Source organism: Tachysurus fulvidraco, chromosome 6, assembly GCF_022655615.1.
Source record: "Tachysurus fulvidraco isolate hzauxx_2018 chromosome 6, HZAU_PFXX_2.0, whole genome shotgun sequence".
In the NCBI taxonomy this organism is placed as follows: Eukaryota; Metazoa; Chordata; class Actinopteri; order Siluriformes; family Bagridae; genus Tachysurus; species Tachysurus fulvidraco.
Genome location: NC_062523.1, coordinates 17,348,652 through 17,376,033, shown reverse-complemented (window position 1 = coordinate 17,376,033; position 27,382 = coordinate 17,348,652). Strand labels below are relative to the sequence as shown.

General features: G+C 37.0%; 1 protein-coding gene across 1 annotated transcript; it reads right to left on the bottom strand.

The window, feature by feature from the left end:
* Positions 1 to 1,972: 1,972 nt before the first annotated feature.
* Positions 1,973 to 27,382, bottom strand: mao (monoamine oxidase). The gene is made up of 15 exons (XM_027164687.2): positions 27,240 to 27,382; positions 16,224 to 16,318; positions 15,856 to 15,993; positions 11,140 to 11,244; positions 10,653 to 10,744; positions 10,403 to 10,544; positions 8,881 to 9,030; positions 7,172 to 7,331; positions 6,607 to 6,703; positions 6,426 to 6,479; positions 6,273 to 6,330; positions 5,412 to 5,509; positions 4,560 to 4,671; positions 4,288 to 4,350; positions 1,973 to 4,181 (listed from the first exon to the last, which is right to left on the bottom strand). The coding sequence occupies exons 1-15, from the start codon at positions 27,286 to 27,288 to the stop codon at positions 4,026 to 4,028; spliced, it is 1,569 nt and encodes a 522-aa protein (XP_027020488.1). The 5' UTR covers positions 27,289 to 27,382; the 3' UTR covers positions 1,973 to 4,025.

Below are 27,382 nucleotides of genomic sequence, written 5' to 3'. Positions count from 1 at the left end.
TCCTGAACACACACCACAGTGAAGGGGCTGCCATTAATCTGGGAGATGCTGAAGATTACTACCATAATAACACATTCAAGTATATATAATAAACATGTTAATTTAATAATAATAATAATAATAATAATAATAATAATAATAATAATAATAATAATAATAATAATAATAGATTGCTTCATTAAGACATCTTTTAATACACTAAATATCTAAGGAAATACTGTAAATGGCCCAGGTAATGGTGTTTATCCCTCAGTTAGTTATAAAAGTCAGTTACAGAGACTTTAATACTTCTATATATAAACACACACACACACACACACACACACACACACACACACACACACACACACACACACACACACTCTCTCTCTCTCTCTCTCTCTCTCTCTCTCTCTCTCTCTCTCTCTCTCTCTCTCTCTCTCTCTCTCTCTCTCAAACAACCTCTAATTTATAGTTGGAGTCTTCCCATCATCCAGTTGTGCCTTAAAGGGCACTGCTTTGTTTCTTTCATCTGAGATTTGCCCTTTATCTTTGATGAAAATTTGCAAAGCCTCTTTTCTTGTGTTACTCCCCTCAGTTCAGTCTTATCCTTTGCTAATCGAATTTTGATTTTATTATTTTTTTCTAGATGCTTTTGCCCATTATCAGTGTCGCTGTGTTCAAAGTGGCATTTTGTTGATGCTTATCTCAGTGCACCACTGAAGCTTTCTTTGATCTTGGCCTCGGGTGGTATAGGGAACATGGGACAAATAGAGAGAGGAAGCTGAGTTTTCAAATAGAATAGATTCGAATGATTGCATTGATTGTACTGATGGGTAACTTTAGTTCCGTGTATGACTCTGATAAACCTATATGAAAAAGCTAAACTCCAATAAATTAGTTTAAAAAACAACAACAAAGAAACAAAGAAAGACACTATGATGAATGTATGACCGTTATGTAGGACTTCATTATTACAATAACAAAAATATGTGCCCAGCTCATGTGGACATATTACTCAAGGGTAATTAAATAAAGATCATTCAACATCTCAGAAAGATGAAGCAAAATAAATAACTGAAATGTATATACAAACTCTATATAGCATTTCTGGTCATCTTAAAGACAGTTGTAGTTCTATGTTAGCAGACTTCAGATAGAGTCTTGATCAAGACTTTTAACCATCAACTGCTCAGCTCTGTTGTGTGGTTTATATTCCTTATCACTTATTAATTGCTTTGTGAAAAAGTTCAGATTCATACATAGAAGCAAACAGCTGTAATGCTGAACATTTTTAAGTCTGTTACACTTGCATCCCCTTGTGGTCAATATTAACATTGTATAATGCATCATTTGGAAAGATATGAAGTAGGTGTCAGTAACAGTTAATACTTTCCCCTGCTGTAGTTCCACCTCATTTGTGCCTTTTACTCATTGTTATTCTGTTTTTGTTTTGTGATTAGATTTTTTTTCTTGTCATTTTTGTGATTAGTGTTTTTTAGAGAGATTTTTTGACTTGTTCCTATTATGCTGGTTTGAACAGATTTAGTTTTTTTGAAAAGTCTGTTTTTACATTGAACTCATTCAAGTTTTAACTGGTAAATTCACAGTGGGACCATTGGGAGCAAGGTGAAAAAATTCAACCTGAATGGGACTCCAAAGCACCATGTGCGCACTCTCTCTCTCTCTCTCTCTCTCTCTCTCTCTCTCACACACACACACACACCTCACAGAAAGACACAAACACATCTTACCCACATACACCACTATAGTGTTGCCAGTGTACCCACCTGCATACGTTTGGACAGTGGAATGAACCCCATATGAACACAGAAGTGCTAAACAGAAGCTTTTTTTTCCTTTAAACAAACAAAGCTAAAGAATAAACACAAATGGTTAGTGCATCAGCTCCCTCAGAGAGGTTACAGTCCACACATATGACACATGACAGCTGTTCACTGATTGATAACAAAAGACTACATACAGCAAAGCGTGAGGTAAATTTCACATTTTTATTACCAGATGTGTTGTTGGATTTGTACAAAGAGATCAAGTAATGGAATTACAAGACTATAACATTAGACACTGTGCACACTCACATGGCTTGACAAAGGGAAGGGTTCTCACAGAGACAAACAGCAGCAAACAGAGAACATAGGAGTTCATGGATTAGCAAAGTGTTTGTTAGAGCACAGAGACATGACTCGCTAGGAAAAGTTGTTACACCAACCACAAGTGACATAAAGACTTCACCAACAGTCACGGCACAATTACAGTTCATAGTCCACCAGATTTGAAAAAAAAAATAATGATAATAACGTGTGATATGGGAACTTCAGAACCTCAGTTAAGTTTTGGTAAACTTTCAAACAGTCAGCACTTTGCTTGCTATCTGTTTCACATCAGTCTTCACTGGTTCACTGGTGGCTACTTTAGTGGTGAGAGATATTGTGTTGTTCAAAAACGTCAAAGATCAGTACAGACATTGCACATCAGAATTAACATGACAACAGGAACATGAGACACTAGCAGCACCTAACTTGACATGATGAAGACATTATCTGGAAAATCTCACTTGTTGCTTGAAATTAAAATCTATGGTCTATGAAGGTAACACAACATCATCCTTGTATTGCATAAAGAAACACTTAATAAGGAAATTAAGCAATAAGGGAGAGTTCGTCTGAAGTACATCTACTCACTAAAGTAGCCAGTGACTGACCCAGGAGCTGTATGACAAACACACACAGACCACACCTTAAACACAAAAATCACACACACACACACACACACACACACACACACACACACACACACACACACACACACACACACACACACCATCACATAGGCACTTGAGAAATGACAAGCACTACTAAATTGTTAAGGCACCACAGACAACACAACACACCTCTAGAACAATGACACATTCCAAAAACACCAGGCTCACACACATACTTTCTTCTGGATGTATTACAACCATTTCCATTTAGTCACATTTTAAGTCACACAGAAAAATTTTCATTCTTTTGGTTTTGCATACTACTACGTTTTATCAGTGAAATATTAAAACTTAGCTAAAGTATCAGAATCAAACTGGCATATTCTGGAGATACTGGCATATTCTATATTCTAAAACGCTCTCATGCTGAATGTTCTGTTAAAATGATAAAACCTGATGTAAGGGCATCCAGTATGTAGAAATAGTTATGATATCACTGTGTATGGTGCAATATGGTAAAAGGTGTATGGAATTCACTGTACATAAAAAAACAAAACAAAACAAAACAAAAAACACCGTATATATCAATTTATATATCTGTCTAAATTATTTTCAAAATCATATATAATATGAAATAAGAAAAGAATATGTTCATATATCTTCATTAAAAATCAATCATCATTGAAACAAATGCCACAATCATGCAGCATGAAGTAATCCCAACAATCTGGGCTTTCTCTAGCTTTAGCGATTATGGGCCACTCTGACAACCAGAGCCATGTAAACCACACAAGACAGAAGCTGTGTGCACTTTGTGTGTCGTGTCAGAGAGGACAGATTCTCAAAATGTCATGTGTCAGGTTTTCACAAAACAAAAAAACGAAAAAAGCTCAGCATAATGCTTTAGCTTTGTCACATGTAGACTGAAAGGCTATTTCAGGTAAGGAGTTCTTAGGAACAGCACCTAAATTCATCAGAGGTAATTAAATCAACTGGTTCATTACACACAGGCTGTGTCGTATGTGAGGATATGTGTAGTGACTATGTGGTGAAATGTATTTAATGTTGTCTGTGGCCTTGAAAATTAGTGACCAGACAGATGTTCCTACTGGTTCTCACTTCTCACTATGGTGTGTCCTGTGAAAAAGCAGTTTCCATTTCAACAGGAATGATTAGGTATTTCATTTGTACATAAAAATGGGATTGGATGTTAAAAATTAAATCTATATCTAACTGACATGAGCCGATGCCTAGTCAGTAACATTTCCTTGGTATGGAAAATGTCAGCCTTAACCAAGGTCAGTGAGTCACTGTATTAGGAGCTCTAGCATCGGGGAAGGAGTCCCTTTTTATAGGCCACTATACCCACGGCGGTGGCAATAGTCAGGGCTGAGGACACGCCCATGAACTTGAGAACTCCTTCGACGGACGGCAAATTTCTCTCCCAGAAAGTGGTGACAATCGGCAAAGCAGGGACATCCTGAAAACAACGTCAGTGTCAGAAAAATGCACAATAATAATACAGAAATTCAATTACAGTATATAAATATAGTTAGAATAAGTGCAAAGGAAACAATTTTTTTTACCAGAGACTCAGGCTCTGTTTGCCAGATTTGACTTGAATGGATTTTCCCCATTGCATACAAAATCTAAAAGAGAGTACAAGGATTCATGCATAACATCTCTTAACACTTCTAAGTTATATACTGTACATGTCATGTGCACTCAGCCACCCACATTCAAACCAACACACACACACACACACACACACACACACACACACACACACACACACACACACACACACACACACACACACACTCACACCAAGTGTATACAGAGCACAGTAATGTCTCACCTCCCTACTTGCTCTCTCTCCAGCCTGTACAGCCCCTTCCATATAACCACTCCACTCTGTAGCGGTCTCAGTGCCTGCAAAGTAAAGTCTGCCCACAGGCTCCCTCAGGACTCTACACACAGATTCACAACCGTTAACTCATACCTACCTTTTAATACTACATGTGTATAGAGACACTTTCAAAATTGATTTTCTTAAAAGATATTAACTGATATGGAAAATAAAGATGAAATTAAAAAAAAGCATCATTCCTTCAACCAATCATTTATAAATAAATATACAATATCTGGACTGTTATCTGCCTTGCAATACAGCATCAGGTAACATGATTGTGGACGTTCCTAGCTAGATTATTTTCAGAATATACTATATAGCAGGTCTATTTTTATTCAGTTCTGTTGACTTCCTCCAATGACTTGAAATGTTCCTCCATTTGTTATACTGTCCAGTAAAAATATTTCCAGCATTCAGCCATTCTGCCCAATCAGGACAGCTCATCCTAAAGGAATATTTACATGCTACAGTATTACATCTTTCAATTAATGTTTATATATCTATAACTCCTACTTATAATAACCTAGTAATAAGTAAAAACAAGATATTGGAAAGACGCTACTTTTAGGTTCTAGCTTAGGTCTTACAGTTTAGGACTTAAGAATCATCTGGCAAGTGGATACTATAACAGGTCGGGATATAATGCAAAAAGTATGGAATTAAATGAATACTTTTTTCAGACACCACTTTAACCTCTTCATAGTTGTGTTGAATCTGAAGGGATACAAGTTGGGAGAATTTACCCCAGATAGGACATGTAATAAAGAGCAGAAATAGGAGAGTCATAGAATTACTTACTTGCCAAACTGAGTGAGGACTCCAGGGGGGACGCTGGCTGTGTAGCAACCACCAGAGTATTCCTCCTCACACCAGTTCTTTTCTTCATAGTGCACAGGCTGGAAGAAAGAACATTTATCCATTAACCATGTAAGCAACAACCATTGCAGGGCTTAAAGCAGTGCTTAATTATCTTGCTAGCTGAAATCATACACAATATCATACAAAAAAACATGAATTTAAGTTAATGTTTTTTTTTAGTTTTATTCGAACACACAATAATTTATGATGGCAATGACTATTCGATATATATATCCTATTCCTAATTTAACTGTTGATTAACCACAAATGTGTGTTGAATGTATTTTTGGTAACAACTATAAAATAATTCTCGTAAAATCCTGTTAGCGCTGTAAAATAATGGACTTGCTCTCCACTACCAAATCGTATCTGCATAGTCAGTCACATTCCGAGTCACCGAAAAATGTCAAATTCTTTCGTTTCACGCAAAGAAAAAAAATTCTAAAAAACATTACACAGTGTGGAATATTTGTAAGAAATCCAATACATTATCTGTATTGGGAAATTCATGTTCTGTTTACCATGCAGTTGTTATTTAAAAAACAGCTAGAAAAGACAACTATTTATTCAGAGAAATACTCTCCAGTGTTTTGTTTTAAGTCTTTTCTTTGGCCTAATTTAAGGATGATATGTCATTCTTTGAATCGCCTCCATGATTTTGAAAAAAAAAAAACAGCTCAGCACGTACTCCACGATGGCTAGGGACACGACTTATAAATAATAGAATAAATAGTTATTTGGCTGTGGTGAGCTGGTTAGACAGCACTCTGATTCATAAATTAATGAAGAACAGAAACTCACATGCAAAGCTTCCTCAGTGCCTAGGACACGTGCATAGATCTCACAGATCCTTTTCTTTCTATGGGGGAAAATTCCACATTTCTGGTCAGCTGTGACTTTAGATGAGAAAAGCTTCAAAGAAAAAAAAATTGTCAGTTTCAAACAAATATTTACCTTTCTTCCCTGGTGAGTCCAGCCAGACTCCTGCTTTTGCGTGCAAGGATGAAACTGCAAGACCGGAAAAGGTGTGGTCAACTAAACATCTTTAAGCCAGCTGTGTCTACAAAGAGCATGTGTTTCTATTCACTGTGGGTGAAAGTGCACTGTCCTATTAGTGTTCACAACTTGTTTTTACCCCATAATGGCTGGCACTGTTCCATCAGGCTTGGTGTCATCCAGAGTCAGACCGATAGGTGACTCCTCGTCTTCAATCACCAGGGTTCCACAGTAACCTGGAATAAACGGCACTAATAAACACATGCACCAAAAATACAAAGACCACCATGGAGAAACATGGAGGACACAACGTTATAGACGCACAGCACCTGTTCATTCACCAACAGTTACCTCAGAATATTTAAATAAAACAATTATGAATATCTTTCACAAATCCCTCTATAAGCATCTTATATACTGTAATTATGAGTGTCTCAAGTGTCATTGTTGATGGCATTTGATTTTATGGCCATGAAATCTCAGCACACACTTTGTTTAGCAAACTCCTCTCTTTTCTCTAAGCAACAACTCACAAATTAAGGCTTGAATGTTGTGCTGCTGAAGAATCGTAACAATAGTGGAAGATCTCAGCTAATATTTAACATTTAATAATATACTTTTAACTTCAGTTCTATTGAATTTACTTCCGTTAAATCTCAAATGTGCACTACTCATTATTTACAACTTTTTTTCTGATCTATTACCCTTCTTTCTCCAGAAGTTCTCCTTGTAGTAGACCATGCACTTGATGACTGAGCCCATGGGAACTCTGTGGATGAGTTGATTCCTCAGTGGAGGGAGTTCAGGGTTAAAGTGGATCTTTAGGTTCAGACCTGGTGGTATAGCAATAATAACGTATTTTGCCTGCAGTAAAGAAAAAAACCACAACATTCGACAATTAATAAGCACAACCGGTACATGAAACACATTTTTCTAATTGTAGAGCATGTAGTAGTAAACATACTTTTCGTTAAATTATATAAACAGCATTTTCAAAGAAATGTTTCATCAGCTGTGCACAAAAAGTGCTAAAGCTGTTTGATGTGAAACCTGAGACTTAGTCTTTGTACACGGATTTCTGATTTATCTGGATTGGATGCTTGATGATTTGACATGATACTGGATTTGTCTGGAAATGTTGTCAGCCTTGTTTCCAAAACAACAAGTTTCATGCTCAAACCTGCTTAGGTGCAGCCTTATTAAATGTAAACAAGATTAGAGCATTTATAATCATTATATATTCATTCATTCATTCATTCTCTACCGCTTATCCAAACTATTCTCGGGTCACGGGGAGCCTGTGCCTCAGTTGTCATCGGGCATCAAGGCAGGATACACCCTGGACGTAGTGGCAACCCATCGCAAGGCACGCACACTCTCATTCACTCACACAATCACACACTACGGAATTTTCCAGAGATGCTAATCAACCTACTATGCATGTCTTTGGACTGGCGGAGGAAACTGAAGTACCCGGAGGAAACCCCCGAGGCACGGGAGAACATGCAAACTCCACACAAAAGGAGGAGGCGGGAATCGAACCCTCAACCTTGGAGGTGTGAGGCAAACATGCTAACCACTGAGCCCCCCCCCCCCTTATATATTCACTGAATCTAAATGTCTAAACTACATGCTCATTAAATATGTAAATATGAGACATATTGCCTTGTCACCCATATCATAACTGTAGGACAACTATTGTGGATTATGCTGTATTTAGACTGTATTAGAAAGTAAAACAATAGGTTGATATAACTCTAGAAACTTGTTCTCACTAGCTATAAAATTACTAATACACCAGCTACTCTGTATGCACAATCATACTTTGAAAATCCAATCATACAATTATTTCTAGTACATCTATAAAAACGTTTATCAGGTTCACAGGTAAATCATCATACAAAACTGTATGAGAGTTGGTATTCTAGTAGATGGGAAGACCTTCCAGCTGGGGTCAACAGGATAATGCCCCATGCAGCAGCTCTTAATGAGCCTTAGCAGGAGAAAGAGGATGTGGTCAGGGCAGGGAGATGAAGAGCAGCTTAGTGGTCACAATCCCACAAGCTTACATGGTTTCATGTACACCAAAACACATACTGCGAAGACAAGCTGTTATGTCCCCAAAACCTCTAGATTTTGTACATTCCACTATGGTGCAGTTACTATTTAATGACTATTTAATAAAACAACAGTAATCACATTAACAGGTGGAAAGTCCTGTACACACATTTAAATGGATACGATTAGAAATACTACATTTATGGATAAATAGTAGTAGTACCAGCAGAATGGAAAATTTACACAGGCTGCATGGTCATATTGCATTAAAGTGGATTGAGAGAGGGACATATCACTTATAAAGTCGTTGCATGTAGAAGGCTCTTTAAGGCTGCTGTGAATTGAAATTGCTTACCTTATATGTCTCCCCATTGACGGTCTTGACTTCCACCATGTCTCCACTCTGGTCAATGCCGTAGACAGCACTCTGAAGCTTGACTCTGTCTCCCAGCTCTCTAGCCATGCACTCACTTATCTGACTTGACCCTCCTAAAAATTTTCGCTCCTGTGGGAATCACAACAATATTTTTAATCAGACAGAAACACATGAACAAACTGAGGGCTAAATTAATCCCCATAATCTGTAGCCTGAATTTTTACACTTTACACCTGAACTTTTATTTCAATTTCCTTTATTTACCAACAGATGGCTCCATATTTCAAATACCTGTGTCAAACCATGTTCATGCAGCTGGTGAGACTTAATTATCGAGTAAGGGTCTTTACAGAAACAATTAATATTGTATATTTTGATGTACCCAAGTTAATTGCCCCCAGATTAAAAAGTTTTGATCAGCTACTCAATTTACTTGTAAATATTATCAATTATAGGCTAAAAAAACAGCCCAACATTTTCCATTTTCAACTAGTCATAGGTAATAACATGAAGTATCTCATGTTTTTAAAACATAGATTTGTATTTCAGCAACAGAATTTTAACAAACAAAACTGTCACAAAGCAGGTTTTAATCTGTTTTTTGAAACTATTTAGAAGATTCACAAAATCATCTAATAATTAACATGTTAATGGTTATGTTGCAGGGAAAAGAGCAAGCATTGCAAACTATGTTTTTTCACCTGCATAACATGTGGCTTTCTTTTTAGGCCACAGAACACTTGCCTCCCTTCTATGGCTACACATTAATCACTGACTAAGCAAACACACACACATACAAACACACACCCAATGAAGAACAAATCACTGCAATATTTAACACAGAGTAACCTCTTTAATGGGTACCAGACAGTAGGAAATCACTCAGAACCTCATAATAAAGTTCTCTAATTACCCCAGTGGGTTCCCTTCCTCTGTAGCTATGGCAGCTGAGCATTCATTATTTTATCAATGCCAACGAATGGCTGTCCTCCAAGCTCTCAAAATCCCCCATTGTGTGCACCATGATTAACTAAATTAGGGGTAAAGATTTGAGAGAGGTGCTGATTACAGGATTTTACGTTAGGATGCAGAAGACTTGATTCAATACCCATTAGTTCTTAAATGCATCTGCATTTCTACTCTGATTTTATTTTATTTTTTATGACAATACATAAAGTAATGCACACCATGTTACTGATGGGCTATTTTATGTAACCTTCTTTACTATCTAAAACCAGTTTGAACTAAATATAGTTAATTACAGGTTCTTCTCAATTGCACTCAGTCTTTATAACTATGCTGTAATCATCAGCACAGATGAATAGAGAGATGTGTGTAAGCACACAGACACACAAGTGATAGAAATGCCTCACATTTCTGTGCAAATGCAAAGCTCATAGTATCTGTCATAGAACTGAGCACTTTGTCATTCAAGAGACTGTAGACAGTGTATTGACATTAAGGCATCCATTTAATGGTCTGGTGAGCTGGTGGGATTTACCTGGCCTCCATTAGTGGTGGAGAAGATCCTCATGGTGCCTCCGCACTGCTTGACATACCAGAGAAACCAGAGAGCAGAAATCTCATGAGGTTCGGAGGTCACGTTCACATTAACAAACAGTGTGGCAAAGCGGCGGGCAGTGCTGCATGGAAACAATTTAAAGGAACATGTTTGCAGTTGCATCAAGAAGCCGCAGGTCATTAAATCACCACTTCAATGTTTCATAACTATTTCCTGGTGTTTTCACTACCTTGTCCAGCAAACTTTGTCCAAGAGCTCTTTCATGGTCATGTTATCCCACTCTTCAGCATTTGGGGCCCTCCATGGAGCTTCTCTTGGGATCTGTAGTACACATTCACAATCATTACATTACATTACACTTACATTTCTGGCACTTCACAGACACCCTTATATAACTTATATAAATTGCATTATATTTTAATTAATATAACAGAGCAATTGAAGGCCTTGCTCAGCAGTGGCAGCTTGGGGACCTGGGATACGAACTCATAACCTTCCGATCAGTAGTCTAATACCTTAACCACTGAGCTACCACATCCCACAACCACAAGCAGCTACTAGGAAGGACATCAATAACACAAGTAATGTTTTTAGCTTTAAGCTAAATAAATAACTCATCTGAAAGTTTTAGAAAGCTACAGTATATTACTGCCAATCAGTACTTAGCAGCTCTTGTGTGATGAATTCCAGTTCTTAGATACTGGAGTTGACTTTACCTCCATACCCATCTTGTCAATTGTCCTCCAGAGGTTGTTGTAGTCCAGCAGCGCTAAAGGGTTCCACACTGGGGGGAAAGGCCCCTTGAATGGATATGACTTCCCCTAGGAGGCATAAAGCAACTACCGTGAGTATTTTTTGTGCCTAAGAATTATACCATAAAACTAAAATGATTATAACACGTCATTGTTTGACGTAATGTCTTTGTAATTGCCACGCATCATAACTGGAATTACAATTATGCTTTAGAGTGGAAAACTTTTTGTCTGCCTAAAATATTCGTCACTGCATTTTTCATGGATTGTATTGAAATAAGCAAGAACAAAGTGGGGGTATTTTTTTCCTCAGCCTATAGTGCCTTTCACAACTTAAGATCAGACGCAATTAGATCCTATTAAGTGTAAGCCTTTAAAAACTACACAGGAAGTCACGTAATTTTGGCATATAATTTGCCAATTATTTTGCCACTTTAAGGGGTCTCAAGTTATTACAGGTCCTCAAGAAGTTATAATTCCATCTGTAAACTCCATAAAATAAAGACTTCATTACCATAAACAAAAATATTTCTCTTTGGCACACAGTAGCAATATGACACAGGATGTCTGTTCACACAGTGGTTTTATTCTCATAGTAGTGGAAATGCTTAGTCAGGATGACAACATGGTCCATAGCTGGCCGATGGGGTAACAGTAAGCAGACATTACTTCATACCTGAATTGCTTAGTTGCAGAGGGACTGTTAAATAAATGCATTTATGGCTGATTGATTAATATTTGACTTCAGATTCAAGATCTGATACACGTATACCAGAGAAGATAAATTTCTCCTAATCTAGGCTTCACTCAATATGGGATTAATAATTGCTCAATCTGCACAGCCTTGTAATGGGGTCATAGATAAAGGGGTTAGAGAGACCAGGAGCATGGATTACAACACTGCCTGACTTCTGATGCTCAGTATATTATCTATTGTGTTGATTTTTATGTGAGTTTAAGGAAACCCTAAACCATGTCCTAAAAGCATTGTAAGATGGTAAGAGCAAGTGATAGTCCTGTCTGAGGAAAACAAACAGACAGATAAATGTATCTGCAAACAATAAAAGAATGCACCAAAACGTTAACTGGAGCAATACAAAGGAAAGCATCAACCAGCCAGACACATATGTGCAGTGCTTTTGATGAGAGATGATTATGCATTGCACTGATATGACATTGTATTATTGATCAGAAAATAAAGCAGACCTCCCGCTAAATGTGCAATGCATTTCCACTCATCAATATCTTATGAGATGCAGCTCTAGAAAACAGCAAGTAGAAAAACATGACATTTATCTGTGCAATTATAGGGCTTTGTGTCTGTGCGCATGCGTGTGCGAGGGTCAGAGCAATGCATTAGAGCACAGTAGCTCACTCACCATCCAGCAACAGGTCTGTTCCCATGGTGACAGAAGTGAGGAGAATGCACAGGCAGATGAGAGACACTGTGTGCCTGTTCATTTCTCTTGGGCACAGTATGAGCCGAGCCTGTCTGCTTCCTATGTCCACACACCGGCACTAAAGCCTTCCCTTCACAACCTTTAATCTTCATCTATGTTAATCCAAACTTGCTCAGTTGGACAGTTTGGTAGCTGTTTGATAGGACAAACCAGGTCTGTCCTTTAGGATTAGAGCTATAGGAAAGCTGATTATCCTGAACCGTTTGCTCACCCTTATTACAAAATGGTTAGCTCATTGGGTGACTAGAGGCCAGGCTTTTGATTGCTGAGTTACTGCCACATTAAAAAGTCAGTCATAAAGATTTCAACATAGTGTGGCATTGTAGTATTTTGTGTAATAAACTGATGGAGTCATACTTCACCAACCATACAGATAATCGTTTTCATGATGACATTGCACAATTGCTATTGATCTTGAATACAGTATTTACAGGCTTACTAGCTGGTGTGTTCATTAGCTACTACAATGCACTACAGTACACAGTTTCTTGATGAACATTTTTCAGCATACATAACGTAATGAGTCTGTCTGTGTTTGCCTTGTTTCTGTCTGCTGTCTTGCCCTGCTGTTAATTGTTTGCTCCGCCCACTCATTGGTTACCATGGACACTAATTGAACTCAAGCTTTTCTCTAGGTGTGTTGTCTTTGTCTCTGATTGTCTCCGCTTTGCAATTGATTCCTGTTTCCTATATCTACTCTGTCTGTCCACTTCCCTGGTGTTAGTCGTTGTAGTATGTTGTCTGTTTATGTCTCTGTCTCTGTCCTGCCCTGTTTTTGTCTGTTGCTTGTTTCTTGTTTTGGCTTAATAAAAGGTCAAACTGCATTTGGATCCTCACTCGCCTGTGTCGAATCCTGACACATAACTTATAATTTCCTCGGAATTAGATAAAATCCAGTTTCAAACAAAGAGTTTCAGAGACATTGCAAAATGGAGCAGAGAACAAATGAATTTAAATTATGTACTTAATTCTACTTACAGAAGTAGGAAAATGATTCTATAAAAATACGTAGTAAATAATTTCGCTAAAGGATTAACATCAAAAGATGTATTTTCATATTTGCCAATCCTCACAGATTTTCCTGGATGTCATAAATTATTCCTCAAGAGGGAGCAGTGTGACAATTTGGGAATGCTATACTGTATGTTTAGCAAAGGAGCCGAATGTAATAATAATAAAAAAAAAGTTTCTTGCAATAAAGACCAACAGAATAAACAGATGCACTAGCTTATGTTCAAATGTATCTTCTAGGTGAATATTAAGTAAAAATACTTTAGGCTACAGTTCAAACTGTATATTAAACATTTATTGATATATTTTTATTGAGCATACCCTTTCTCATTAAACTTAATTTCCTAGTTTTATTTGCCTGTTTATTTGGCAGCTTTAGAACTGTGTCCAGTCTGGTATGTCTGTTCTGTGTATCATCTCAGTGCAATGTCCTGCCCTGTTCCTTGTTTTTAACATTCCTCCTGGCAGACAAGCCTCCTTCACACACACACTTGCAAGTCATGAAGCTTCATTCATTACACCATCAAGTACACTTCATAAATAGTTCTGGGGCCTTGAACAGCTTACAAACTGCAAATGCTCTGTATGTTTACATCGGGTAAATTCTGTCTCCAGAGTATAGTTGTGAAATGATTGAAAGGCAACACCCCTTTTACTAAACACAGGGAAAAGCAGACAGATTGAGAGAGGAGGGGGAGGGGGTTAGAGGGAGCCATTTTTTCAGGACCGATAGCAATCTCCTTTTGATGGAAGCTGCAGCCAAGACGAGGGCATAGGAAGAGTGCCTCAAAGTGGATTCTGAGAAATCACACACATGTACGCACACACATGCACGCACACAGTAAATCATGTGCAATCAGATGCAGGGACGCATGGGTCATAAATAAGGTTCAGATGGCCACTGTAAAGATTAGAAACATGAGGTTCCTCGAATCAGGCACAAAAAAACAAGCTAATTGTATACATGTGTTAGTGTCTATAAAGACTGCTGTGCTGCTCCTCTGAAATACCTAATGTCAACTGAAACACTACTTTTTGAGCTCTGGTATAATAGAAAGCTAACTTTTTTGTGATCTATTGGAGGAATATTGCATGACTTTTGCCACAATGTACCACTAAACCTTCTTCTTCCACATTTTCAAACAAAAAATCCATATATATATATATATATATATATATATTATATAGATATTTCTCTGAGCACAAATGATTTGTTTCTGCCTATTGCTTTGTTTCATGGAAGTAGTTCTGCCTGTGGCAATCAACTGACAAAACACATCAGGGAGTAGATGATGTGATATAACGCACTACTTCTGTCAAGCTGCATTAATCAACAATAGATAAATAGATATCACATGCCATCACGGCTAAACAGAGAACTGCAGTTGCACTGTATATGTATTATGGTAGACAGTTTTAGTAGTATTATACCAAGGCAAGAATGTGATTTGCAACAGCATGTTAATTTATGTTTATGAATGACTCAACATTTGCACACAGTGTTTATGCTTCAGGGGTTTACCACCAGTCATCGTCCACTGAATTTTCTCTGTGACTTTTCACTCTGTGTGCACACTCTCTACGTGCATGTTCATGATGCACATAATTGCTTGTGATTCTCTCAAATAACGTGTTATACAGAGCCTCAGAGTGTATTTGTAGCACATGTGTACTCAACATTTGTACAAATTAAATTAATCAGTGAGGGCACCACATTACCCATTTCTCAGATGTCTGTGATTTACAGCTCAATATTCTGGCCTGAGCATTAGAGGAGCTCAATCTACAGAGAACTAATAAGATCATGCAGAATGTGTGTGCTAAAGGCTAAAGATGCATCTGCTCAAATTGGATATAAGAAGCAAGAGGGGTGGGGTGGCCGCTGTTTTTTTCTTCCTTCCTCTGTGTCCACTCTGAACAGGAGAAACCATATTACACACTTCCTTCAGGCACTGATTAGCATCTCCAGGCTCTAGCTCACCATAATGCTAAACAAGGCTCAGTGCCAGAGTCTTTATACAACAGAAAGAGGTTCTGTGCATTACATCATAAGTATACTGGATGAAGAGGGTCTTTTGTCTTTTCTGAGAATAGTAAATTCTTCAAAGTCCTGTCTTCAGGCCGTTTTTCTTTTCTGCGTTCTTGGGAATGTTCACCACAAAATTAGGCTTTGAGTGTGTTTATGCCGCAATGGTAGGAGGCATCTTACCTTCACATAGTGAACCAGGGACTCTTCTTCATTGACTTTATAGGTCTGAACACCATACTCCTTGGCCAGACGAAGAATACGATTTTGAGTGGGTCCGATGTATGCTCCGCCCAAATCCACCCATTTGGCATGCTTATTCTGAGGCACATGTCAAATTAATAACATAAGTACCAGCACTGCACATGATACAAGTAGAAAACAGATGAACATGGCCCAACTTTAACTATAAGTCTATACTATAAACAATTATAGACAGATCAGAATGAACAAAATGTGAACACAGGGTTTCCTGCCTACTGTCTACCTTGGATTTCTGAGTGTCATACAGATGTAATAAACGACGTTGATACCTTCTTCCCTTATCATACCTGAACAGTGAAAGTTCTTCCACCAACACGGTCTCTGGCTTCCAACACCACAGGTTTTAAACCAGTCTCCACCAACAGTTTAGCTGCACTTAAACCTGTAGAGACAAGACACAGGAGTTTATAGTTTTGTTTAAACCGATTTCTATTTAAAAGCTCTATTCAATTATAATCAGTTTCTTTTAAATGAGAACAACTGTTTTATAACAATCCAGTAAATAAGTATTATGAAAATAAAATATCCTGATGTTAAGAGGAACATACTGGATTAGTTTTATATGGATTTGTTTTACATTATTAACATAGTATTATTTTAGTCCTGTCAGAATCAATCATGTCAGTTGTTTCTTCCTGACTGTGTGGATCCAAAATTACACTGTACTTTATCTTTTATTCAGTATGCACCAGAAGTAAACCCAGGTAACCTAGATCTAATTCAGTTTGAAATGTTGGTAAAAGTTCTTTGATATCCTATGGGAAAGGAGATTTTTCACTTTTTCATTAGCATAAAGACACACCAGGACGTGCTCATGTAATAAGCAAGTATTAGACAAGTTCACAAAACAAAACAATAAAATGCAGACACCTAAGGACTAAGAGACTGAGCAAGTTTTAGCACGGGTATAGCCTACCCACAAGGTATGAACATTTGACTTTGAAGTGCCACAGCACTTGTAATAAAGCTCAAAATGAAGTGTATATTGACATACATAAGGAAGTGGAAGTAAAAACAAAAACCATGTGTACATCATGAATGCACTCCAGTATGTGGGATATATACATTGGAATATAGTATACTATTCTCATGTCAATCCCAAAATATATGTTATAGGCTAATGCCATGTAAATCCATAATAATCACTATAAACTTCCTGCAACATCATCGATGAAGTTTGGTCAGTTCAGTCACATCCTTCCTCTTCCTACAGGGAAGTGAAAGCTCTCCTTCTGTGAGAAACTGCATTTGGTCTTAGGGAAGGATTACACAAAGAAAGAAATTCTGAAGCACAGATCTATATTTGGAGGGGTTTAATGAGAGAGAGCCTGTACTGGTAGTCATGAAATTTGTCTATAAAATTTTCAGCTATAACACTATTAGACCTTTTTAGTTTTAAACATATGATAGGAGTAAAACTGAGTTAGTTTTAAACAAAGAAAACCAACAAGAACAGGCAAGCCCAGATTCTGTCACACAGCACTCTGTTATTATCTGTGAAAAGCTACAGATATGCTCCTTAAAACATTTCTCTTTTGTGTTTATTTAGCAAGAATGTTTTTTTTTTCTTCCAAAATGAATTCATACCTGCCACATGCACTTCATTCACACCGAGACACTGTGGAAAAGCTTTCATTAACATACACCGTATCAACAGAACGCACAAATGTCTACATTCTTATTTTGGACCTCACCATCTTTAACAACCAGTAAATGTAGAAATGTCAAAGAGTAAATCATTAAAAGTTTATTTAATGACTTCTTTATCCTAAAAATTCACTAAAAGCAGAATTCAACAATGCATACTTACCTTTAAGGAAACAAACTAATAGGGTGTAACTGTGTTTTTAATTATATTTATAGGTATCCCTTGTGTATACAGACATGGAAAACATTTAAAGATAGACAGTGACGAAAAAGAATCATGAATAAAATGGTTACAAAATCTCAGATACAGAGATATATAGAGAGCAAATTATGAATTGCAATGAAGACGGAAAAATAAAATGATTCTCAGCCTCTGTTGTGGTTAAGGCCCTTTGCAGACAAGACCACATATTTTTCAAATTGGGGGAAAAAATAAAACCAGTGAGACATGCAGCAGAGCACGTAAGAGCATGTACGCATGTTGAACTACAGTGGGGGGGGGGGGGGGAGTTTAAAATGGTACAAAGGGTAAACAATTATCTGTCATCCAGATAAGCCAGGCCTCTTTCTCAACACTCCTGAAATTTATATAATTAAGATATAATTATATCTATAATAAGATATAATATAATATGTCAGTATTGTGTAATATAGCCATTTCTGTATATCCTGAAATATTCAAAAATAAATATATTTTATTATGTATCCACAGAACACCACACCCATGAGCGTCGACTGATAACAGCTTTATGATAAGCGAGGCAGTGAAGCAATCATAAAATTGTTGAGGGGGACCATAGAGCCTTAAATGGGAACGTTATTCGGGCAAGTCAGGTGCCATGAAAACCTAGTATAAACAGTCAATCCGCCCTCAGCTTGGTTGTCCTCAGGACTGAAATTGCTAAACCACATTTAAAAAGTAACATAATGTGACACCATCAAAACACACATTTAACCTTTACCCACTCTCACAAATTACTCATTCACATCAGACAAGTACAAATATTCATTAATGAAATTCTAACAGCAATGGTTTACAGCATAATGCAAGTATTGCTTTTTATCATTTTCTTTGCGGACTCCAGCACAAACAAACACTCAGTTCGAATTTCCAGCAAATAAAGTGCTCTATTTTTTACTTTGATCATCATTCAGCAGAAGCCCACATCTGTGCAAATGCACAAGGACCTTTCATCATACCACTGGGTCTTGAAGTTGGATTTCCACCAGAATATATATTGCTTTTAGCATGGTTGCAATTGCAATGCTCACTCGTAAGTCCAACTAATGTTATGTAGCTCTGTTCCCATCATCTTCTGGGGTAGTAGAGGAGCTGAGCTTTTACCCCACTTTGAAACCAAGCTGATTTTTGTCTAAAGCATTTAGAACAAAGCCGGTGTAATAAATCTGGAAATATAAATTTAGATTTTTGTAAAAATAAATACATAAAAACATAAAATACAATTAAATAAATTAAATTAAATAAAATATTGAATAGAGTTACAATGCATAGAAAAAAAATGCATTCCTGAGTTTCTGTTAAAAAATAGCAATAGTTACCCTGGAAAAAATAATTTACAAGAAGCCTAACCCAAAAGCATGATAAAATTCCACTTTCAAGCACTTCACAATGCGTAACACTAACCTGCATGACCGACTGGAAGGTGCAGATCAATTTACATGTGAGACTCACTGGGCAGGCAAAATTTGGCTCAAATTGTTTCACACTGTGAGGTTATGTTGGGTTGGTGATTTGGGTTGTTCTATTTCCCATAGTAATTCATAATTACTGCTCAATAATGCTGAATTATGTAATTTTAGCATGAATCAAATCTCAGTTACGTCCTACATCATCCTGCCTGGGAGCGAATAGCAAACGTGATTCTGTAAACAATAAAAATTTCATGTGTATATTTGTTCAATCAGGGCAGAAATCCCAAGCAGCTTTAAGGTTGTCAAACAAAAAATTAACTGAATCTTATACTCAAGGTGGCTGATTAGATCTACATTAAGTTTATCCATAATCTAAATGTGTACTATTGACTCTACTGAAAATAAAGTGCACACATATAGTACAGGCTTATAAATCATTTGTTCATAATTTCTTCCAGAGTGAGTTAATCCAGTGGGATTGTCAAAATACACAGGAAAAAGGGGAGAAGTTTTGAAGATTTTTTCAGTGATAAAAGGCATATCTTTCCCATTCTCTCTCTCTCTCTCTCTCTCTCTCTCTCTCTCTCTCTCTCTCTCTCCTCCTTAGTTCCTACTTTCTGTTATCAGCTCAAGATTTAATGCTCTCTTCCTCTGCCTGTTTTCAGCACCAAACTACACCTGAGGCAGAGGCTGACCTAACCACAGTGACATTTATTCAATAATTGGATAGAACAGAATGCTCGTGGCTATTAAATAAGCCAAATATCCCATCCTTGATCTGTCACACACACACACACACACACACACACACACACACACACACACACACACACACACACACACACACCTCACAGAAAGACACAAACACATCTTACCCACATACACCACTATAGTGTTGCCAGTGTACCCACCTGCATACGTTTGGACAGTGGAATGAACCCCATATGAACACAGAAGTGCTAAACAGAAGCTTTTTTCCTTTAAACAAACAAAGCTAAAGAATAAACACAAATGGTTAGTGCATCAGCTCCCTCAGAGAGGTTACAGTCCACACATATGACACATGACAGCTGTTCACTGATTGATAACAAAAGACTACATATAGCAAAGCGTGAGGTAAATTTCACATTTTTATTACCAGATGTGTTGTTGGATTTGTACAAAGAGATCAAGTAACACACACACACACACACACACACACACACACACACACACACACACACACACACACACACACACACACACACACACACACACACACAGCATGCACAATAGCCTGGATAAACACTAAATTTATCAGAAACTCTGCTAACAAACATCATAAAGTCAGTTACATTCAGATGTAGTTTAACAATGGTCTAATCACAAGACTATGTACAAAATAATCTGACTGAAAATGTACAAATGAGAATGTGGCTTTATCCTTATTAATTTCTATCTTAATTAATCTGAATTTCCTGTTGCGCTTTAATTTTTTTTTCAAAAAACTTGTGTCAGGTATGCTGATATAATGCACTATAAGTATTGGAGTTTTACTTGTACATAAAAAATTGCTAATGTAACAGAAGAAATATTTCAGCAATTAAATCAGCAAGAACCAAACTTGCTCTCACAGTAAGCCTATTAACCAAGCATCTGGATTTGCCAATACAGCAGGCCATTTGCTGTAAAACAAGAGTGTGGAGCAACCAGCTGAGGTTTCCATGGCAACTGCAAATGCAAGGATGCAGTTGCTTGGCGAGGATAAATGTAAAAATGTTCTGACGGCCTTTCACTATTCATCAAAAACAAAGGGTGAAACAGTGGGCTCCAAGATATCAAAACAAATGTAAACTCAGTAAAGGTCACAGTAGTTTCTTTTGCATCATGTATGTTTTTGAAGACGTGCCTGATGGGGAAATGCTTTCCAACAGTTTGCATCTTTCATATCATTAAAAAAGAAAGATGCTCAGTGTTTTGACCTCAGATTCAGACCTTAACCACCAAAGCCAGACTTTAGTGGCACAAAGGTCAATTGCAAATGAATGTTTCTTGGTATTTGAAGTCCAATTTTCCAATTTAAACTTAATTACTTCAATTGTTCTCTCAGATAAAACCTAATATTAAAGTCTAAACAGAATCTACTTTATGTTCTAGCTTCAGAATTAATTGAGAAATCCTATTATCAGAACTGGCTGCAAAAAACGGAAAAAAAACAAAAAACAAAATCGTATTTGACCCACCTTTTGTCTCCCACATTTTCCCCTTTCTTTTTGAAATAAAGGTTTTTGCTTAGCACACAGTGCATCATTTACTTTCAATAGAAGCCATTATTTATTGAGGGAATACACCACCATCCTCATTATTATTAAACACAAACTTTTTGTTTAATTTAACACATCTTTAACCCAAATGAAGTCTGGGGGGAAAAAACATATATCTGCTTTTTAATTCTATAAAACATCATAATAAATCAGCCTCTTTTACTCAAAAATACAGTCAAAAACTTAATGACTGCAAACAATACACTGTTTGGCTTCACATTCATGCTTTCATCCTCTTAGTGAAAGCTAACAAACAATAAGCAATGGGGATGTATATGAGTGGTGCATCTTATACTCTAGTTCTCATGTCCTCCAATAAGCGAAAATGATTGCACTTCTGAGTTGCTGCCTAACACCAACATATTGTGATTCTGAAGAGTCAATCACCCAGAAGGAGGAAATGAGAGCTACCAAAACACAGAGACGTTTGTTTCCCCTGTCAGAAAAACAGTACAGCATTATGTAAAGTTGCATAATGAAGCCAGTCAAGCTGGAGTCAAGCTCTTCTCTCCACACAAATGGATAAAAACAAAGTCAGAAATCCTGCTTATCCAAGCTCGGATGGCAATACCATGGAGCATTAAGACATTCAAATAAAGAAATCTAAAACCTTCCACTTTTCCCTTTGATGATGTGTTGGCAGCGAGTTTGGGATCATTGTCTTGCTGCATGATGAAGCTCCTCCCAATTAGAATGGATGACTGGATTCCCAGTAAATTGGGAGATGTTTCTGTAAAGCTACCACCGTGAGTGCATAATCAAAAAAGATTAGGGAGTCTGTTTCAGAAGCAACCATGCAAACCCAAACCATGGTTCCAACTCCACATGTTTTGGATCATGAGCAGATCCTTTCTTTCTCCAGAGTTTGGCCTGTCAATCACTTTGGCAGAGGTTAATCTTGGTCCCACAATAGGTGGCTCATCTTTGTATTTCTTAGCCAATTCCAATCTGGTCTTCTGATTCTTACTGCTTCTAGTCTATGGTATAGGCTCTGTATTTCCATTCTCAAAGTCTTGTATAAACAGTGGCTTGTATTACCTTTTATCCTTTTAATCAATTGTTGTGTGAGCATTGGCTTTTGCTTGTGAAGATTGCTACAATAATCATTCAAACATAGACATTCAAAGCTATAAACTGTCTTAACCTAGATTTAACCTTGTATTATATCAAGAGACACCTGGGCAACAAGAAATACCCTTAAGTCATATTCTAATATTTTTGATTACTTAAATCTAGATGTAAAGATCAGTAAATGAAAGCTGAAATTCTGATTTTCTGTGTAATCTCATTCATATTCATTCCTCTCAAATCAAAATATATTTATTCAAATTCAATTCAATTCAAATTTATTTGTATAGATTTTTTTTTGAGACAATTGACATTGTCTCAAAGCAGCTTTACAGAACATAAACAGAACAAATGTTATTATAAATAATAATATAAAGATTAATATAATACAAAAATTCAAGATGAATATTAGATATCATTTAAATGTGATCAGGTCTGAGGTGACTCGGGCAGCAGTGGCAAGGAAAAACTTCCTTGAATGGTAAAGGAAGATACCTTCAGAGGAACCAGACTCAAAGGGGAACCCATCCTCATATGGGTGACACTGGAGGGTGTGATTATAAACATACAGTCCAACAAAAATATTGGCCTTGTTGTTTTAATAGCTTCAGCGGGGACTGTATATTCAATATTCACTTGCTTCCCATGTCCCTGTTATTTTTACTATTTTCTGTCTTGGCTTTGCCACATAAATGGAAAATAACACTAACAGTTGAATGTTCCATTGCCACATAGAAATGCTTAAGTGTTAAATAACAAATCGCAGTTGATTCCTCATTGTTTAATGATAAAAACTAAACAATATAATTCAATATCTGATGTTAAGCCCACGCTGGGAAATCCACAGCTGTGTCCTTTTCATTGCAAATATATTTTGGTGTTGGGCCATTCTGATTACATTAACATGGAAAAGTAAATATTGATTAGGAACCTCATCATACACTTGACAACACTGTCTGAGCACACTTTTGTGTTTAATGTTTGTTCAGCTTTTTTAAATCATCAGTTGTGTGTTGCTAATGTTAGTGACTACAGTGAAAGAGCATTGGATCCAAGAAACATCACTGTGGCTTCAAATGCTGTTGTGAATAAAGCATTTTTAGTGGACTGATGCAATACTGTATCTGAAGTTCAAAACAGAGACCATGTCTCAATCTCCAACAATGTAACTGAAGATAAAACCTGTATGAGAAAGTACAAACCGAAATAAGAACTGAACTCCCAAAGACACCCATTAACTCTAAAACATGTTACAAAGACACTTAAGGGAAATATGGCAATTAATGCTTTATTTAATTAATGTAGAACGCTGGCACGTAGTTATGGAATTGTCTTTAAGTGGATACTCCTCACTGAGTGGCTAAGCACTAGTGGGTCTTCTGGTCTACGTACCTCAATAGCAAATTAACATTTTGTCTGAGGATTAGATTACTACTTTCTGTTCCATAATATTTTCTCATCCCCTCTAACTCAATCTTCTGCAACCAAGAGTGTCCAAGAAGGTCTCATAAACACACATTTCACATATTTCTTGTGTCTGAGTGTGCTTTTCTTTTTTGCCTGTTTCCTCAGATGCAAGATATTAGTATCCAATCACAGGATACATAACAGGACACACAACGTTCAACTCTAAAGCAGACTTAGGATGAACAAGAGGATGAGTTTCTTTGAAGGTTTGGAAGAACAGACATTAGCATGACATTGTGTGCAGAAGTGTAGTTATACTTGTTCTTGTCATTTTGTAAAAACATCAGAACGAGAACAAGTATAACATTTTTATTAACCGAATGATTTGACCGGACTGAAATTTGGATCAGAATCAGATCTGACATCATTCCACATCAGACATGTCAGAGACATGTTGACAAAGTCCGCTCAGTTTCTGTGAGTTTAACAATATTGGATCAAGTCAAGCAAGACATTCTTGAGGTTTATTGGTTGTATTAACTGTCCTTGTTCCAGATTCATTGCTTCCACTACCTTAGTTCTCTGTGAGTATGGTGTTCTTGGGATCATACATGCAACCCTTCTTTCTCCAAACAGGACCTGCTTGATCATTGTTCTCTGTGTAACCGTTGTTCCTGCTGCTTTCGGATCATCCTGCAATGCTTTTTGAGTGACAGCTGGCTTCCCTATTTCCTTATTGCAGATCTCAAAGCATTGTGAAATCACCTGTCCAGGGTTTTGGTCTCTTGACTCTTGACCCATCTGCATGATTTTTTTGCATTTTGTTGCTGCCACATGATTGGCTGATTAGATAGCAGCATGAATGTGCAGGTGCACCTAAAAAAGTAAATATTGAGTGTGCAGTAATTACATTTTGGTGCATTGAATGAAAATTTAATGAGGACATGATAAGGGCAAGCTGTCTTATGACATCTCTTAAAGAAAACCTAAAGCAATCTATCATTATATTTACAGATAAGCATTGTATCTTGAGGATGTTATAGGTTATTTTCTATTTATTATATGTATTTATTTACATGTATTTGTATCTTTAGTATAGAGATGTGCGTGCCATATACATGTCTAAAGTCAAAAGCATAATGTGAACACATATTATAAAATAATGTCAGTAAAATTTGTTCAAACTCGGCCCATCATTTTAATAGTTTTATGTTTGAGGAATATATTCAGCTCAAAGTACAAACCAATGTACTTAATGATTAACTGCAAGTATATGTAAAATGATAGAGTTTGTGTGTAAAAATGCCCTCAAATGCAACAGATGCTTGGCATATACATCCCTTAAATCTGTTTAAAGCAGTACAAAATATTATTTCAGATCAAAATAAGCATAACATGTTAAACTAGTGTTAAACAAGATTGCCCTAAGTTTATTGGCAGGAGATAGAATCCGGTTTATAAAGGAACTCTAACAACTTTTCAGCAGATACTGTACATTTCATTATGAATGTGCTCTGTTTGTTGAACTCTTGGCCCTCTGCACTGAACTGCAAATTCTTTCTCATTCCTGATTTACAGTGTGGGAACTGCCATTAGTTTTAAACAGCAGAAATGGAATTTCCTTGCTACAACCAAGAGGACATGACCCTCAAATCATGGAGCTGCAAATTAAACACAAATATAATCACTATAATCCATTATTCTTATAAATGTTAATCAATGCCAGCAAGGACAGCAATATATTTGAAACACGTCTTTACGCTCTGCTCTGACCTCATACATCTTTGTCATCATCAGATTTAGTCCACAAGAAAAGCATTACTCAACACCTCTCGTCAATTTGATTTATCTGATGTAGGACACATTAGAAGTCTTGGAAAGTAAAAATAAAACAAAGCAAATGGTGAAATAAATTTTACACATAGCCTTTAAGCTGTGGTTAATAAACCGTACACCTTTATTTGCCTTCTGTGTCTTGTCTAACAGACTTCAGTCTCAGTAACTAGGTCAATAAAACTGTGGACTATAATAAAAGTTGCTCAAGTTTAACAAATTACTGGATTATCAGCGAAAGTGCTGTACGTGACTGTTTCCCTTTGATGTGAAAACTCTATTACATAACTCAGGTCAGTCTGCCAAACTGCCAAAGATCAGGCTATAAAACCTGATGTGTCTTCATTGACAGATATTTGCCCAGGTAACGTTATTAGTGTTTTAGGTGCATATTCCTGTGCATAAAGCCACCACACCAGGGGAAACCTGCTCCACTTATAGGCATAGAGATTTAATCATGACTTATCTTGTATAATCTTGCTTTTCTGCACATTTCTGTAACAAGAGTAATAATATGAATGAGGTTACATGGCCCAACACCTACATATCAGCGAATCAAATTAACCACCAAAATGCTAAAACATTACAGTGCTTCAGGCGGAATGGTGAGACGACTGTAATCAAAATATTCTTGTCTGTACACAGTCAATGTATGTCTTATTATCAGTGTGAGGACCTTCATGATAATTAATAATATACATTACAACCAAATCTAACTAGAACCTTAACATCAACAACCAAAAGGAAATCCTACAGCATTTGCATTCAAAAATAAAAGCTGCTTTTTTTGCTTTTAACAAAATCTTAGAGAGCAAACAAACCTCTCCACATGTTAAACACACACACACACACACACACACACACACACACACACACACACACACACACACACACACACACTGTAATAGAAAAAGAAAATAGTAATAGTAATGTAATAGAAAAATGTAATATGACACATATGAACCGACTCGTTCCGACTCGTTTCCTGTGTGCGCTCGTGGATGCAGCACCTGTACACTGCAGTATAAGAGGTATAGACCCAACAGGAACAGGAAGCGTACTCTGCTCATACAGGAGCCATGTATTAAGTGATCAATTATATTAAATTATATTAATTTTATTTCGCATAATAGAATAATTCATCCTGAGTCTATCACACATGCAGACCTGTCTTCAGTGCAGTAAAGCTGGTTAATTATGAAGCGATATGGATGCAGTAAACCCGTTAGCCTGTAAGGTGCTACAGCGTCTGCTGGTTGTTGTGTAGCACAGCTGTCATAACACTACCTTTATCACACAACACTTCTCTGTAAGGTGCGATTCAAACTTTGCCATAGGGCACTATAAGGTTTTATTGAGTTTTTTAATTCAGGCGGCGTGTTTGTGACTCACCTGAAATGCCGCCCCCAATAACTATCACGTCGTACGTGTTGGCTGTCATGGTGCTGTAGTGCGCTGTCCGCTCTCTTCCTCTCTCTATGTCTCTCAAAGAAAAGCAGTGCAGCTCGCGGCCGAAATAAAGCGCCACAGCCAAC

Coding starts and splice junctions, on each gene's coding strand:
- mao (XM_027164687.2), bottom strand. CDS start 27,288: ATGACAGCCAACACGTACGACGTGATAGTTATTGGGGGCGGCATTTCA. Junction 10,745..11,139: donor TTGACAAGATGGGTATGGAG/GTAAAGTCAACT, acceptor TGTGTACTACAG/ATCCCAAGAGAAGCTCCATG. Junction 7,332..8,880: donor TCAATGGGGAGACATATAAG/GTAAGCAATTTC, acceptor TCTTTACTGCAG/GCAAAATACGTTATTATTGC.